This window comes from Protomyctophum bolini (assembly GCF_963924005.1).
Source record: "Protomyctophum bolini genome assembly, chromosome: 6".
Taxonomy (NCBI): Eukaryota; Metazoa; Chordata; class Actinopteri; order Myctophiformes; family Myctophidae; genus Protomyctophum; species Protomyctophum bolini.
The window spans coordinates 20,020,540-20,037,206 of record NC_137867.1 but is presented as its reverse complement, the minus strand read 5'-3'; the positions used below and the strand labels follow the sequence as shown (position 1 = coordinate 20,037,206).

Sequence of the window (16,667 nt, the reverse complement as noted above, 5' to 3'; positions counted from 1 at the left end):
TGAAATGTACTGTAATTCTACAAACTGTTAATAAATATTTCAATCAATCAATCAATCAAAGAGGCTCTGGGAGTGACTGACATCCAGCAGCATCAGCATGTCATAGAAAACCATAAAATAATGAATGTAAACACTATCAATCATGGTCAGTATGACAGTAATGACATGCCTCCATACAGGAGCAAGGAGCCGTCCATGGTGCTTTGAACATATCGAACCACACAGTGATTAGTTAATTCCAATATGCATTTGCTTTGGTAAGCCTGTTCCAATTCATTAAGCGCCCAACGTCATCTAGAGAAGAAACAAATCTGGTATATTTGCTATACATGAATATAAGTAGGCTATCTATGGTAAATAAGTAAGGGTCATGGTTATCTTTTCCAGAGCTTTATTTCTGGATCTGTACACAAGGTATTAAAGTACAACAGAAAATACAAAATAATGTTTAACAAAGGGGGAAAAATCAACTCAATATTTATGTACAATTCTTATAAACAATAAAGATAGCTTCTTGAACATTTCTGATAGTGAATGTCTTGATTGTCTACATTTCTGGATATACATTTTTACGTTTTGTAGTTTTTTATTCACAAAGCCATTTTCTTTTTCGTCAAAGGACTTGAGTTTAGTCTTAAAACCACAACTTCTATAATTTTTTTCTTCCTTTTTTTAAACTTCAAAACACAATACAAAATATAAAATAAAATTTGTTTAGTGCTTGCTTACACACACACACAAGTCTCATACCAGAGATATCAATAAAATATCACATTTTTGAGAGTTCACAGGGTGGTGAAAAACCTACTTCTACTACTTAGTCAATGGCCTTTACATTCTGACAGTTTTGCTGAGTCTTTGTACAAACCACAGGTGAAATAAATATCACTGCACTGCTAAAGCTAGAAGAGCTCAGAGGACCTACTGCACAATGCGCATCGCATTTGGAAGAGAATCTAGCTCTCCACATACTTAAGAGCAGCAGCCATCCCTTTACCATCAAGACAAACAATATAGACAAGATTGTGTAAAAGCTTTTACACATACAACTTTAGCTTTTTTGGAGAAAAAAAAAGAAAATAGGCATCTTTTACACATTACTGCAAGATTTGAATGCAAAATGCAACATTGAGTAATATTGATACGTCTTCGGTAAAGCCGTTTTTCAGTGGTACTTTTAATGAACAAATACAGCTGGCATGCGTGGTTCAGCCGTCCACTGGTGTCGGGGTATGTGACGTCTTTCCAAAAGAAAAACAAGATAAAATAAGATCACAAAAGTCAAATCGGTAAAATGCTAAATGTAATGTCTGTACATATCTACAAATTATTGCCTTTTGACAAGGAATCAAATTAAATCCTTTGTATCAACATAGATTCACAAGTGTAAGAGGTCAGTTGATAGACTTTTTAAAGGCTATTTGCTAAGTATTTACAAGAAACGCAGAAGTGTCTCCTCTGATGATGGCCTTATAAATTGAACAGACTAGCAATGGTTCATAATGAAATAATCTGTATACACAATTGTGGATTACTGGATCTATGGACATGACAGTCATTCATTACAATGTACCCCTGAAAAAAAACAAAAACTACGTATTCATATCACAATGCATAGATACATTAAGTAAACACGACTACTGCATCCATTCAACTGACAATCTGCCAAACACTTTACAGCTCACAATTATGTAATTCAGTCAAGAAAACAGCTCAATTTCAGCTACTAAACCCCAACTGGACATGAAATTCTGAACCAGATACAAGGCATAATCTTATCAGTACAAACATTAAAACAAAGCAAACAGAGTGGCTTTAAATAAAGAAATAATACTGCTAGCAGGTTTAGGCAAGTTTCTTTTAAAGTGGTCTGAAAATGTTGCTACTTGTTTGGGGACAATGTTTTAACTCCCAAATCTGTGGGCCAAAACCAAGTTTTTACATTGCAATTTAATATGAAAAAGGACAAGTGGATGAACTAAATAGTGTAACTAAATAGCGTTTCCTTTTCTGCACAATTGTGAATTGTATGTTAGTGTCTTATAAGCCCATGTGGCCTTATAAAACACTATAATAGAATCAATGTTTTGCAGTTCAATATTGCAGGTTCACTACTAGTCTGTAAAGTGATTCTGAACCATCAACCATGATTAGTTTCAAAGTGTGACAGAAACAGACTGTATAGAGGATTATAATCAGGAGTGATTTAAGTATTCTCAGACATTTAAATAATACCTTTTGGCCACTTTGGACTGTTAAGTAAACATGGGGAATAACACCAAATAAGGTTCCACAGGAGAGAACAAAACCAAAAACATCAACGACTCAAACAAACACCCATAGCCATCTACTGTAAGTGCTGCTTGCCTCGAAGTTCCTCGTCTCCATGCTAGTGAGTGTTGACTTTCACACAATATCTAGTCAGGCCTGTTGTGGGACATTTTTAACCATCTGCTCCAGCCCATGAAGTACCTGTAAACCAAAGACCGATTCAGATTTTTTTTTTAAGTACCAAAAAATAAAAATAAAAACGCAACTACATACAAACAATAGAGGCAGACAATGAAGCTGTTTTGGCAGCTGAACAGAATGGCAGGATAGCTCTGAAGATGTTGTGCAGATGTGAGGAAAGAAGGAAGATACACAACTCTTCTACTGCAGCCTCTGGGCTCCACTGTACAAGGACTTAAACATCTCAACACCACAAAAACAAAAAGTCAAATGGCTATATAAACTCTTGAGAGAAATCAAGATTTTAGTTCTATATGATAGACATCACTGATGTCATATTACACATAAAATGAAAACAAAAACAAACAATATAATAGAATTAAAGAAATCAGATTCTCCAGTGAGTCTTATGTACAAGCAGGATGGGGTGGGTATTTAAAAGAGGGAGGGGGGAAAAAAGACAAAAAGAAAAGAGGATCACTCTGACTGGAGTGCTGCGGTGTGCTGTGTGTGGTGCCGTGCATGTGCACCCAGAAACCCATTGGGCTCACCGCTACCAGCCAAGCTCCCAAAGTCTGTGACGGACACGGCCATTTTGGCACCAGTGATTCGGTGGTGGTGAGGCCCGGTCCGCCGCCCTTCAAAGTCCACACCAATGTTGCCTACAGAGACATCGCTAATAAAGGAGTCGGGGAGTGCCATCTTGAGTCTCTTAGAAGGACGCTCGCAGTCTTTACTGACACACACCCCTCCAAGCTGGCCCAGGTCCGAGTGGTAGAAGCCGGCGTCGAGCATGTTGAGGCAGTCAGGATCCCCTCCGTTGGTGGGGAAGCCCAAGGGCTCTTCGTGGTTCAATGGTCCGCGGTGGAGGCTCTCCAGAGGTGGGAAGCTGTAGGAATCCAAACAACCGACTTCTGCAGGGCTGCACACTGTGGCCACACTGTTACTCAAAGCTGTATGGAGAAAGGATAAACAAATGAATACTGGGCTTTCAGGAGATTTACACAGAAGAGGCCATGCCGTCTATGACAGAGGGCGTATCTGTCTTTAGCTAATCTCATGAACCACTGGACAGGTAAGCACCAAACCTTTATGCACACTCTGTAGGCCACATGTGTAACTACACTAATTATTTGTCACATGGATTTAGCTTTTTTAATTAACACAATGAGTGCCACCTGGTGGACAAAAGAGGTGGCACTTGGGTGCCACCGGATTAGAGTCCGTTTTAGTATGGCACTTCAGGTTTGCCGCCATCTTGGATGCTAATAGCAATAGTGCCAATGCTAGCGAGCTGAGGTGAAGCCCATCCTTGCTCCAGAAAGAGACTAGTGAGGCCTTCTTATATCGATAAGAACTCGTCCTCAGCACCTTGTGTATTCATTTAATAGCATCAAATGCGTTTTTATATTTATATTCAATCGTCAGGGGCAGTACGTCAAAGCCAGACAGAGACAATGGCTGTGGATATAAAGCAAAATAACGTATTTTAGTTTCGGACAACCAGCAAAAGGTCTGGGCCACAAAATGTCATGTCAGATACGTCACAGATGACTGACATCATAGGCTGGTCACATGAAGTCCAAGATTTACATTGGCGGCACACTGTTTCTATGTAGTTTCCGAGGACCACTACATAATGTGGATAGGATGACCAAAATGTGTTACTCAAACTGCTCAGAGAACATTCTAATAACTTCAGATAATTTGATCACTTTACTTTAGTAATGCAGAAAAGAAATAAGCTGTACCACAATACAGCAACACAGTCATGTGACGAAGTATAAATCCGGGCTTCATACACAACAGCAGTCGCAGACACATGTTACACCGGTTGCTGCTAGGATACCTGAATTTACTTCAGAAGAGGGTTTTGAAGGTTTATCTTAGATATTACCTGTAGCTCCTTTGTAGCTGATGTAAATATAATTGCACACCGTGCCTTTTCTACTATGCAACATGCCGAGGCTTGCTGAAAATAATTATTTGCTACGTTAGTTGTTTATCGCACACCAAAGCAGGTCTGATCAAGAGACCAATCAAACAATGCACAAAAACTAGTACATAACATTACTGAAGATATTTAGCAATGTTGGGTTTACTAGGAGTGGTAAATAAATACAGAATATTTTTGGTTGAATTGTTATACTGTGCCAATCCCCAAAATTGCACAATTTCAGCGGGCATTTCGTATCGGCCTACCGAAACCTAGAATTGCGTAGTTAGTATGCAAAATGATTGCAGGTTGGTAGGTATGCATTTCCTGCAACATGATACGAAGCATAATGTTAAAATGTATGTGATTTCTTCATATTCCACAAAAGCAGTATGACCTCAATGATACCGACCTGTGAGGTCACTGGCTGTAATGGAATTGAGCAGACTGAGCTGCTGGTCTGTGGTGGGCTCCATCCTCCCTCCTCCACCTCCTCCTGAGCACACAGATGAGGTGCTGTCCACTGCCAGTCCCTCAGCCTCATCCACCAGCCTGTCCATCAGGTCACTTGGGTAACAGGGAGAGAAAAAAATACATTACTTGACAAAATTCCTGAATTAGTTAATAAGGTATTCATGAATAACACAGGCCTATACAGTATGTATAAGCCATTGCACATGCGTCGTCAAAATTCATTCTGCGCTGTCAATCAAGCGCCGGGAAGTGCTTCTGCGTACCAACCAACAGCTGGGGCCGTGCAGAATGATTATTATGGCCAGAATACTAGTAAATTCTGTGGCGAGAGAATTTCCCACTGACTGCCACTCAAAGTAGCTACTACTGGCCAATCACAGCACGTCTTGCACAAGTGCACTGGCCATTGTGGCTAATCACTGCGCGTCCTTACTCAAACGAGGGAGGATTCCATGCTGCTCGCTGCTGGGAGGAGGGCGGTTGACAGGAGGATAGGAGTTTACTACTGAGAAAACCTGACACAAATGGTTCGGCTTCTCCGTTTCAGATGTGGAGCAAACAAAAAAGTAAAAGTTGTAAAAGGGCATGCTTTGGATGCTTTGCACTCTTCCCATTTGCCGCTGTGCTTGTGTTTGTTTTCCGGGTGCTGGAGCAAGTTGCTCGTGTGCGATGTCTCTCACAGCCTAGGCACTGGCCACCGACTTTTTACGGGTACAGGTTTTAGTTCCGACATAGTGGAGTGGGAGGAGTGCAAAGCATTGCGGACTGGCACTACTGCTGCACAACATGAAGCTTATCAACATGACAACACCGTGTCCCGACATACTGTCCCTTATTATCGTAAAGTCGGGTAGTGTACACTGTTTATTTTGCACCGAGGACTGTCTGACTCTGTGTTGATTGTGTACGTCGCCTCGGCTAAAAACAAAAAGGGAAACCTGACATATGCTTCGCCGTACGACGTGTCGTATGTTAAACAAATAGCTGATCTGCAAGCTCACAACGTGTCGCCTACACAACACGTTGTGAGCTAGTAGATCGGCTATTTAAATAAAAAAAGTATCTAAATATTGCTTTGATGCTCATATTATCCTTAGAAAGTATTAAGAAGTTTGTATTAGAATATGCATATAGGGCTGGACCACACAGCTATAACTGCAATTTGCAATAATGGGATGAATCTAGAGTTGCAATACTCTCCATTGACTCCCCAGTCCGCACTTATCCAATAAATATCGTTTTGCTATAAGTTATTCATGCATCCCTCTCTTATCCATCCGGCGAGACGGGTCGCCGCATTTTGGGAGCACCAAGTAACTTCTCCAGGTGCTCCTCTGAGTACTAGACCAAAAAAAGTTGTGTGCAGCCCTGTGTATAAGAATGGAAAGACATTCCCCTTTCCCTCACTTACGTTACGCCAGGATAGCTGCTGTACTTCTTCTTCCCAAAACGATTCTGCTGAACAAAGAAGTCAAAGCGCTCCGACTTTTTCCACATGTAGTAAAAAGCCACACATTCTGCTACTGTCCGTGTTGTAACCTGACAGAGGAGGTGATAAATTAATAGACTTTCCTGGGTAAAGACAACATTGCGTTCATCATACATCCGCATTGCATCAAATAAAAAAAAAGAAGCCTCACCTTGTGTTTCTGTATGAGGTGGAAATTCTTGTCATACATCTGTAGTGCATGCTCAAAGTTCCTACATTCATCTTCTGACCATGGAGGCGATTCTTCTGTAATGAAAGATTCAGAATTTTCTTATGGATTATGTTACACACCAATATAAAAGGCATGCAAACAGGCCCAGGGTGAAAAAGGTGACATTGTGCAGGGTTCAAACGCTGTGCCGCGGGCAAAGGTACTCTGAAAATACCAGAGTGGACCCCGAGACCTGCTCGGGTCGGAGGCGTGTTTTATCGTATCACTCGGGCAGGGTCGGAATCGGACATATCCCCCGCGGATCTTGGGTCCGTCAATTATGTGTAATGTCCGAGTGGATCCGTGTGTGACTTGTGTGTGTACTGTCTGTGCTTTTTTTGTTGTTGCAAATGTTAAAATCAAGCAAAGGTCAAATCAAATTAATATAAGAAGGTTAACGCAACCATGACAACTCTCCTGTGTATCCCCACACATGGATTTAAGAAGAGAACAAAGTAGGTGCTGGTTATAAGTGCATTGAGTGTCGTGCCTTGTTAATATTCCATTCAGCCAAGACCGGTACACGCATCTGCTAAAACTCTGGTGATTGTGTGTAAAAAACAAATGATCCTTTTGGTTAATTTTAAATGCACACACGCTGAGGAGAAGAGACGAGAGAAGTCTCTCATCCCACCCTCCGCTGCAGCGAACCCCTCTCCCCCCCCCCCCCCCTTTAATCATAAAATGGTAATTGGTCAATATGTTATTATTATTTAATAAAGTCCATAATGATGTCTGCCTGGCTGGGTCGGGTCTCTCGGAAATAATCGGATCTCGGATCTCGTCACATTTTTTTTTTGCATAAATAGGATTTGCATAAATCACACAGGTGCCATATTTGGAATAAAAACTGCGATTTTCGCCCAAAAGCTACACTTTTGCATGTAGTGACTTAGGTCACATTCTCACCTAATACTTCGGTAGACTAATGCGTATGGGCGGAGAATTTGGGAGTCTTGCATATTTAATTTTCTGCGGTATGCCTTCACACTAGCTGTCATCCGCAGCAATTGGAAACGCAGCAGGGGGTGATAAAATTATACTCATAACGTGCATGTGCCGTCTGGGACTGGACCCCCACCCTCTCTCTCGCTCTCTCACTATACGCACGCAGCCACACACTGTTCTTTTGGGCATGGAGGCACAGCGCTGAGCGGCGAGCGCACCGATATAACAGACAGCAGCGCAAAATGTTTACGTTTATTGAGATGAAAGTTCCTACTCCCCACTAGTCCCCACACAGTGACAGCACTCCATGTTTACGGCACGCACAGACAGACATAATATTCTGTAGGCTATAATACTATTACACTGCACTGCAGTGTTTATGTGTTTTCTTAAGCAATTGATTAATGTACACGTCCTCATTTCGATCAGGGCTTCAGTCTCCTCATTCGACCACATCTATCCACGGTAACGGGACATCTTTGCGCTGCGTAAAATATGCCTTCTCCGTCTCCAACTGTGTTCAGCTCCTCACCCGCCACATTGTTTGCTTCATTTCCTTTATTTACTGCGGATTGCATTCACACCTGCACCGAATCGTAATCAAGTGCGATTGGAAGCGAAGCGAAACCCCCGTTTTTGTTCGGAGTATAATGCGGTTCTTTGATACGCATTACGATTCGAATGAGCCTTCACACCTGCCAAACGAAGTGCACTTTCTGAAAATGCGCAGCAGGATTCGTTTTAATCGCAGCAAAGCTCTCGGGTATGAATGTGACCTTAGTAAGGCAACGAGTCACCAGAACAGTTTCGATGTGCGAGGAGGGGACATTCCTTTATATATTGCTTAATCAAACTCTGGCGAGCCTCAGCAGATATGTTGTCCGTTTAGGAGGACTAGATGAGGTTTTGATTGCTGTCATTTTCATATTGGGTTATCATCATCCTCATCAAGTGCCTCAAATCATATCAGGACAATTGCCTGCACAGAGCCACAGACCACATCACTGTCATGGTCAAGCAGTAAGGCCTGTACAGCTCTTAGTGGATTTTAGTAAAGCATGACTCAACTGACCATATCACCTTTTCCACATCTGTAGACTATCACTGATATTTTTTGCACCAGGGAACTCTCAAATTTGCATTAGCATAAAACGTGTAGACAAGAAATAATCCATTTGGTAGTTCAATATAACAGGTAGCATAAAAGTGTGTCAACAGTATTCAGGAGCTTAGCCTTCATGATGTTGCAGTACAGGACGTCTGTTGTGATGCAATTGTCTCAGCAATCAGCTATGTGAGTGGGGCTGTCCCTGTGTCCACGAAAATAGCGTTTGTTCACCACCAAGTGTCACTGTTGACACAGACACACACAGGCCAGGGAGGAGGGCTTGTACAGTACACTTCAGACGGGTCTGATTTTTAAATCACCTTTTGGTATCGCTTGGGAACTCAATAGAAGCGCTATCAAAAATGTACCAGTTACTTTTAGACCAATGGAAAACAAAAAGAGGTGATGGGTGGTATGTGTGATAATATAAACAATGACATAGCACAAAAGGTTCGGAAATGTGTGTTTAGGAAATGTTTCTATTGTAACAAATTACGGTATTCACCTTTAACCCAGCTTAAACCAGCTGTCATTGGGCTCAAAAAAACCCATAGAAGTCCATGTATTTGGGCCCAACTTCACCTAGACTGTATTACCTTAATAAACATGGTCATGAATACTTTTTGCTTCCAGTCACTAGTTTAAAGTCTCATTTCTAATGTCATAATATTGTTTTTGGAAAATGATGGTCCCATTTATAAAAATAATGACCATAAAGTCGCGCATGTTCTGAGGGGAGTGGCTACCGTTACAGTCTATGAACGGGATCCCCCACCCACTCAAGTCAAAATAAAAACCAACGAAGAAGAAGGGGGGAAGTCCCGCCTTGTTGTCTGGGCCAGCCAATGGGCCAGCTGGGCCCAAACGGATCTAGAAAGATGGCGACTTCCATTGCAAGGACTGACAGGCTTCATTTTACGTTCACGTTAGACCCGCGGAACGCTTTGTCCATATTTTTTACAGTCTATGCATCTATGGCTAACGATTTTCCCCCCATATGATCCCACTCTAACAGACCATTTATCATTATGGGGCTGTTCCACTAATCATATCCCAGGGACAAGGCTTAATTTTCCCATACAACTACACGCCAAATGATTTGCCAAATTCTTCTCTTCGTGTGGGCAACCCACAGACTCAGCAGTGCTGCTATTCCCACACATCCATGTTCCTTAGGAATGGTGCACCATTTAAAAGGACAATGAAGTCTGTCCAATGGGGGGGGGGGGGGGGGGGGGTGTATATATATATATATATATACACACACACACAGCTGTATTACTTCATTAACACCTGCATGACCGTGATACGACTAAGAAACTCGTTTTCGCAACAGTGTAATGTAACCATTTCAAATTACCTTTTGAGGACTTTGCATGATTGCAGTATCTCTCCAGAGCTTCACGAATGTTGTAGTTGCACTTCAACAGCTCATACAAAGCCTATTAGCATTTAGACAAGTAAATTGGTCAGAAATGCAGGCACATAAAAATGTCTTGCAAGCAATTAAAGTTCAGAGCATGAAAGGGACTGAAAGCAATTAGTGCAAAGAACAGTTTATGTAATTTACTCATCTATTTACATCATGACAATATATATTTTTTGCAACAAGAGTCCAATTCTATCCTCTGCTATCAAACAAAAAGCTTGCATATGCGACCAATTTGTCCACATTATTGAGCAGTGCTATGAGAATTAGGAAAAGAAGGATTACATCTATTAAAGTTACTTGTTCATGGATGATTTAATTTACGACTCTGACCTGTTCGTTGTCTCTGACGTGCGAACCTGCTTTGTCACATGCCGTCTTCTCATCCGTGGTCCGCGACAAGACATCAGACAGGAAACCCCTAACTTTGTTTTCTGGCAACACGCCGGGGGTCCATAGTAACTGGTCATCATCTTCATATACTGCACAACAACAATCACACAGTTAATATTTCTCATCTCTATGTCTTGGTGACAGCTTTGCCAGGTGCAGGACCGCTCGTTCAAGAATACATTTTAGTTTAGTTTATTTCGAACCTTTCACATGTATAACAATACATTGAGTGGCCCGAAAAGGTGTAGGCTGAAGCTAGAAGCTTATAATTGCCTACCCTATTGGTTTACAGAACCAAAAAAGATAAATAATAATAATAATATTAGAGCTGACAAAACTGTCAGACAGTAAATTAAGAAAATAACATAATGATGATAATAATAATAAAATAAGAGTAACAGAAAACTCAAACCCCATACATTATTATTGGTTGTCAATATGGTCCGTTGCAGCGTGACAATATGGAAGTATTGCCATCAAACTGCACCAAACCACACCACACTAGGTACACCACTAGGTGGAGAATCGATAAATGGTCATACATACAGTTTGCACTTTTCATTTTGGTCTTTAAGTTATAAAATGTGGCATTTACCCTTCTCTCCATCTTTGTAGTGACAAATGCAAGTTGGGACCTCTGCTTGATACTGTGCCCCCACCATTATTTCCTGTGTTAAACACAACAACAACAGTGTAAGAAAGTAGCCACATTTATTCATCAAGTGTATTCACGCCCGCTATAGTGTTACTGATGTAACCCATCAATGATACATTTGTTTGGCTATACTCTACAAAGTTCTCTCTAGCTAGTCCAAAACACAAGACTTTCAACAGGTACCAGGAAACGTGAACACATCATCCTGGCCTCCCACCACTGGCTCTTAGGATCCATTTTAAGATTGTTATTTATCCAGATGGTCCCTATTTTCCTCTCAAGTAAGGTGGTTAAGATTATTGAGGCCTGGCTAAGATCGTTTATCTGGAGCAAGAGAAGGCCCAGGTTGAAACTAGCAATATTACAACTGTCCGTCTCTGAAGGAGGGCTGGACCTCCCCAATATAAAATGGTATCAGACAGCTGCATAATCTGTGCAGAACTTTGGTCTACTGTTTTGAAATGTGCTCTATAAATAAAGTTGGATTGGATAGTTTTGTACCTTTCTCGAATCCTCTGGGCTCGGGCCATCATCATCACACTCTGACTCCTTATCGCCATCAGAAATATGGTTGGCTGAAAAGGGAATGGAAAACAAGCACTTTGAAACCCTTGATTACAATGACACTTCCTGACTCTCAATGCATTATGTCATGACTCCTTGGAGAGCATCAACCAACCCATCCACACAAACCAGTGTCAACCAAAAAGGATAATTTTTTTGTAAGCTAGCTTGTTATCTATCGAACTTGCCGCTACTTACATCTAAGAGTTCTGGGGAAGAAGTCGGTGGCCTCATGGGACGTCACTGATGGGGTCAAATCATCAGCCGAGGACTGGGTCTCCTCCTCATAGTCCCCAGACAGCAGGTCCTTAGCGATCTCCTCCTATGGAACAAAATCAGAATTATACAACTTTAACCAGTGGAGAAAGTTGAAAATGTACAAACCAGGGATGTGCACAGCCAAATATGTATTTAACAAGTTCCAAAATGTAGTAAACATTCTTATCCAGAGTGACACACAAGTGCAAAATCAAAGTAAATGGCATGAACACAGGGAATACAGTTACACTAGGTTTGGGCCACTACGCAGCGCTCGCATCTAGAGTTCGGGTCGTTACACGGCCCTCACACCTATGTTGCACCGCCAATCCATCCGATATTGCCGAGTCAGTGTCCAACTGTCCGGGGCTTTATCAGAGTAGTCTGTCTATATCCCCTTTGTGCTCACTGCTCATATGCAAAATAATGGAGATCTCTGTATGTGTCTGTCTACCTGTGTCCCCTATGCCCATACAGTATATGGAGATTTCTGTATCTGTCAGTCCATGTCCCTGTTATGCCCATGAAGTCATTGGTATATGCCCATAGCCTGTATATTATTGGCACATCTATGAGCAATGAGCATAGTGGTCTGTGGCTCTGGACAATCTCCCATATATGCCAATTATATAAAGGGTTTTCTTATGTTTATGTCTGAGTGATAGAGACATGCCTATATATGGGTGTATTAGGTTTGGTTATGTCCAATCTGGGAACCCATTGGTAAAAAAAAGAAAGAAAAAACAGCACTCTTCTGTTTGTTTCCTTTGAATTTCGGTAGCGCAGCACAGAATCTGTTCTTGAGAGATTAGGTTATGTCTGAGTCAGATTGATGTGACTGTGGTCCTGCCTGTATATATTATATGGGCGTATTGCCTGTGTAGTGGCTTTCTAGGGAAATAATTCACCCTAAGAGAGTGGGCGGGGGTTTCGTGGTAAACAAGGAAGTGGGTGTGTGTGTGTGTTGTGTTGTTAGTATGAGTGAAGAGTGTGAAATAAACAGACGTGCCGTTCTGCAGTTCTGCACATTCTGATTCAAAGAGAAATAGCAATTTGTCTTACTTTGCTATTCCTACAGTATCAGGTTTGTTTATGGTTATGTCGGGGTGACGCGGCCGAGGTTCGCTGGCCACCATATTAGCCCATTTTAATATATAGGACAAGTAGAGTGGAAAGGAAATTTGTGCATATTTTATATTCTTTTAGATTCAAGCTTATAGTTAGAAATGGCTAAGCCTTGCCTTGGACCAGCCTTTAAGTTATACTGCTATATACTGACAGAGGATTCCCATGATTCAATGAGCTCCTCTACATCTGTAGATGCATTCATTTTCCATTGATGCATGTCATTAGCTTCACTTCCAGTTTTTGTGCTCTCATCTCTCAGACTTTCTCTCAAAGAGACTGTACCAAGCCCCCAGCCAGCGGATCTAGGGTTTACGTAGTTATTATTGTTGCTGCTGCTGTGCGTCCGTCTCTCTATAGATTTATTTATTTATATAACCGTCAAGGGGAATGGCTGCTCACCTACAGCAAAGTTCTGCTTGATGGTTCTCCAGCTAAACAGTCGTTTTACCTTGCCACCATTTGTGTTTGCCACACCATGGTGGAATCGTAGGGTCTCTAAATTAGAGAATATATGGTCTTGGTCTGCTGTGTCATGAGATGACTTTTACTATGATTTGGCACTATAAAGACAATACTATATCAATGTCCACCAAAAAGGGTCAACTATAGTCACATAAGTAGAGTGCTATGTTTCCACACCTCAAAGTTGTAATTTGTGCAAGATGATGTAAACAAATTTCCACTTGTGGGCAAATTAGGGACGGGGGTTAGCAGCTTGGAACATGCATCCTGATCCAGCGGAATTGAGAGAAATCCCAACACCCAAGTTGCAGCAGACCAGTAAAATTCACTCAAAGCCAAAAAAGGTTGTGCAATATAGATTCTCATATTCAATGTATACAGTGAGGTAAGAAACCCTAGGGGTACAAGAATCTCACCGTTTAGATTACATGCGATGAGATTTGTTTTTTATATAGACTGCATTAAGATCAAAAGCAGACACAGGTGTCTAAAGGACACTTGATTAAAATATGCTTTTATTATTACTATGTTGCCGTTTCTGCTGTTAACATCCATATTTATGACAATACTGTACTGTATTTTAGTGAACACACAGTCCAAGTGCAAAGAACAAGTCGCATATTTCGGTAGTATACCTGCTCTGGTACTCCTTTCCTAATCCCAGTCCAGTTCTACATTTTTGTATCCATCATTAGTAGTATTTGTTACCCATAGCTGTATCTCAATTGTCTGTATATGACCCGTTTCTTTACTTCTGTACTGCCATTGACAACTGCATTTTCCCTACAGGACCAATAACAAAGTATGCTTTTTGTTGTAGACAGGCTATGTTTAAATTAAACCTCAAATGTGTCTGCCTGTGTGTGCGTGCATGTGTGTGCGTCAAAATGTACCTTGTCCAGGGTCATGTCTGGCAGTTCGTCAGTCAAATCTCCAGAGGAGCTATCTATACTGGAACCTGCTGAGGCCTCATATCGATAGATGGCCAACAGCTCCTCCAGAGGCATATTTCCCTCCTGATCAAATAGAGGAAGAAGGGAAAATTAATACAGCATGTTCAAGGGAGTCATTTCATTGACTTCTGGATTATTAACCCATTTAGACCAGAGTACGAAACTGTTACTTTTCAGGATTCAAAATCACAAAAAGCTCAACACAACACGTTTTGAGCTTTAGGGCATTCATTTACGGAAAAAAACACTCTTGATATAACAATCAAGAGATCAAATTATGATCCATTTCACCAAAAATACCAACTCATATCTCCACAATGTCATGTATTTATTTAGCATTAATTGGGTTTCAAAATGTCTTGCTTTGTAAAACAAATGGAAACACTCTTCTCTCAGGAGGATGTATTGGTTTACCTTTTCCAGATCAGCTATTTCAGATCTGAAATTCCTCTCTCCCTCCAAAGACTCTTCCTCCTCCAATGTCCTCTCGTCGTCGTACTCATGTACTAACATCTCTGCTGTTGGGTCAAAGTCATGGTCCTCCGACGATAAAGAGCCAACTGAGGAATTAGGAAATAATTATTTTCCCAATGTTTTAATATTGCTGGCCTATTTTAAGTTTGAAGGACAAATTAAGTTTCACACTGGCATCCTACATCATCTCACATATAGATGCCATCTTTGAAAGCGTATTTTAAATATAAATACATGCAGCAGCACAAATGGCATTTTCTTTCATCATCACCACCAGTGGAGATAATGTGCAATTATGATCGTTAATCTATAGCAAAATTAAGATACAAATGTTAAATTATAACAAATAAAAAAGAAAAAAGGTCCAACGAATGGGTCCATACCTGGACTCGAACTCCCTAAGGAAGCCTGCAGAAAAAACGACACCACAACACAGATGGGTTCATGAGAAGGATTTGACAAGCTGTTATCAGGACTCTTAAAACTTATAGTAAATCAATAATACAGTGACAGTCTACTGTCCCTATGATGCCTGCCGGGAACAGTTACGCACAAACACTGCAGTTACCGCTAACGTTACCTGCAATAGGTAGCTAGAAAAGCCTGTAGACTGTAGCTACTGGAGAGTGCAGTTTCGGCATTAACAGGTTATCGTAATTCAAGGAAAACTATCATACGACTGTCGCTTGAATTCCTGGGGCTTGTGTAGACCAAAAGCAAGATATGTTCTATCGGCTTTTCATGAATTAGCAAGCGGTCAGGCTAATGTTCTCCAGACAGAGCCTGCCGATATGCTTCGAGAAAAATGTAAACACTCCGTTTCGTTGGCGCAGAACTTTTAGCGTTAGCATTCATCGAGTTTAGCGATTCCCGCTAAATGAAATGACTCTAAATAGGAAATTGCAATTCCCATTCATTGCAAATATGATACGCTCTGATTTGCTTTAAGCAGCCAGCTAAATTGACGTATCAATTTACACGGCCGCTTTACCCAAAGCAGCTGAGAGAGCGAAGGCGCAGCGGCCTTGTAGTGAAGGATCAATCTGAACATTCAAACATATTTTAGACCTCTAAACACCACTATTTGTAACATAGAGCACACGATATACAAGTAAAAAACCAACATGTATCCAATCGATAGCATAGAAAGCAAAAAATAACGCTAAAATCGTGAAAATATCGATTTAAAAAGGGACGCTTCTTCCCTGTTTTCCCTCTTACCTCCGCCATATTGGTACCTATAGCTAATGGGCTGGTTGGAGCGCAGTACCCGGATGAGCTCTGTCAGCCAATCACAGCTCCAGGTAACACGGATGAACTCTCCCAGCCAATCACAGCAGCAGGTAACAGGCTCTGGTCGTGACGGCTTTCAAAGTGAGTGCAGCTAAAGTGTCATTTAGCCAGAAGGGACCTAATTTATATTTATGACAGATCCTCAAAATGTTACCAAACATGTTGTGTATAGAGTGTCTAGTTTCTATGTTCTTTACACTCATTTCGATATTTCTATATAAAATGACAATCCATCCGCGACAAATGTGCTGGAGGGTTTAACTTTACACTAGACCAGTGTAGGTACAGTATGGTATAGCCTACCACAAAAATAATAAATGTCATATTAAGGTTTTAGTTTTACTCACCGCAGCCATTGCAAAAATAAAGTAGGCTATAGTATATGGCCAGTAGAGGGCAAACAATCCCCAACAATACTGACCTCGTCTCTCCCTGAGAAGT

General features: G+C 41.2%; 1 protein-coding gene across 1 annotated transcript; it reads right to left on the bottom strand.

Annotated features, from left to right (window-relative positions):
- Window positions 1–464: 464 nt before the first annotated feature.
- Window positions 465–16,162, bottom strand: LOC308317219 (mesoderm induction early response protein 3-like). The gene is made up of 13 exons (XM_080766074.1): window positions 16,155–16,162; window positions 15,317–15,341; window positions 14,874–15,019; window positions 14,400–14,522; window positions 11,857–11,980; window positions 11,596–11,669; window positions 11,035–11,107; window positions 10,380–10,528; window positions 9,978–10,059; window positions 6,502–6,596; window positions 6,273–6,400; window positions 4,800–4,954; window positions 465–3,404 (listed from the first exon to the last, which is right to left on the bottom strand). Exons 3-13 carry the CDS (start codon window positions 14,970–14,972, stop codon window positions 2,929–2,931), a joined length of 1,578 nt encoding a protein of 525 aa, XP_080622200.1. The 5' UTR covers window positions 14,973–15,019; window positions 15,317–15,341; window positions 16,155–16,162; the 3' UTR covers window positions 465–2,928.
- Between the last annotated feature and the right edge of the window lie 505 nt (window positions 16,163–16,667).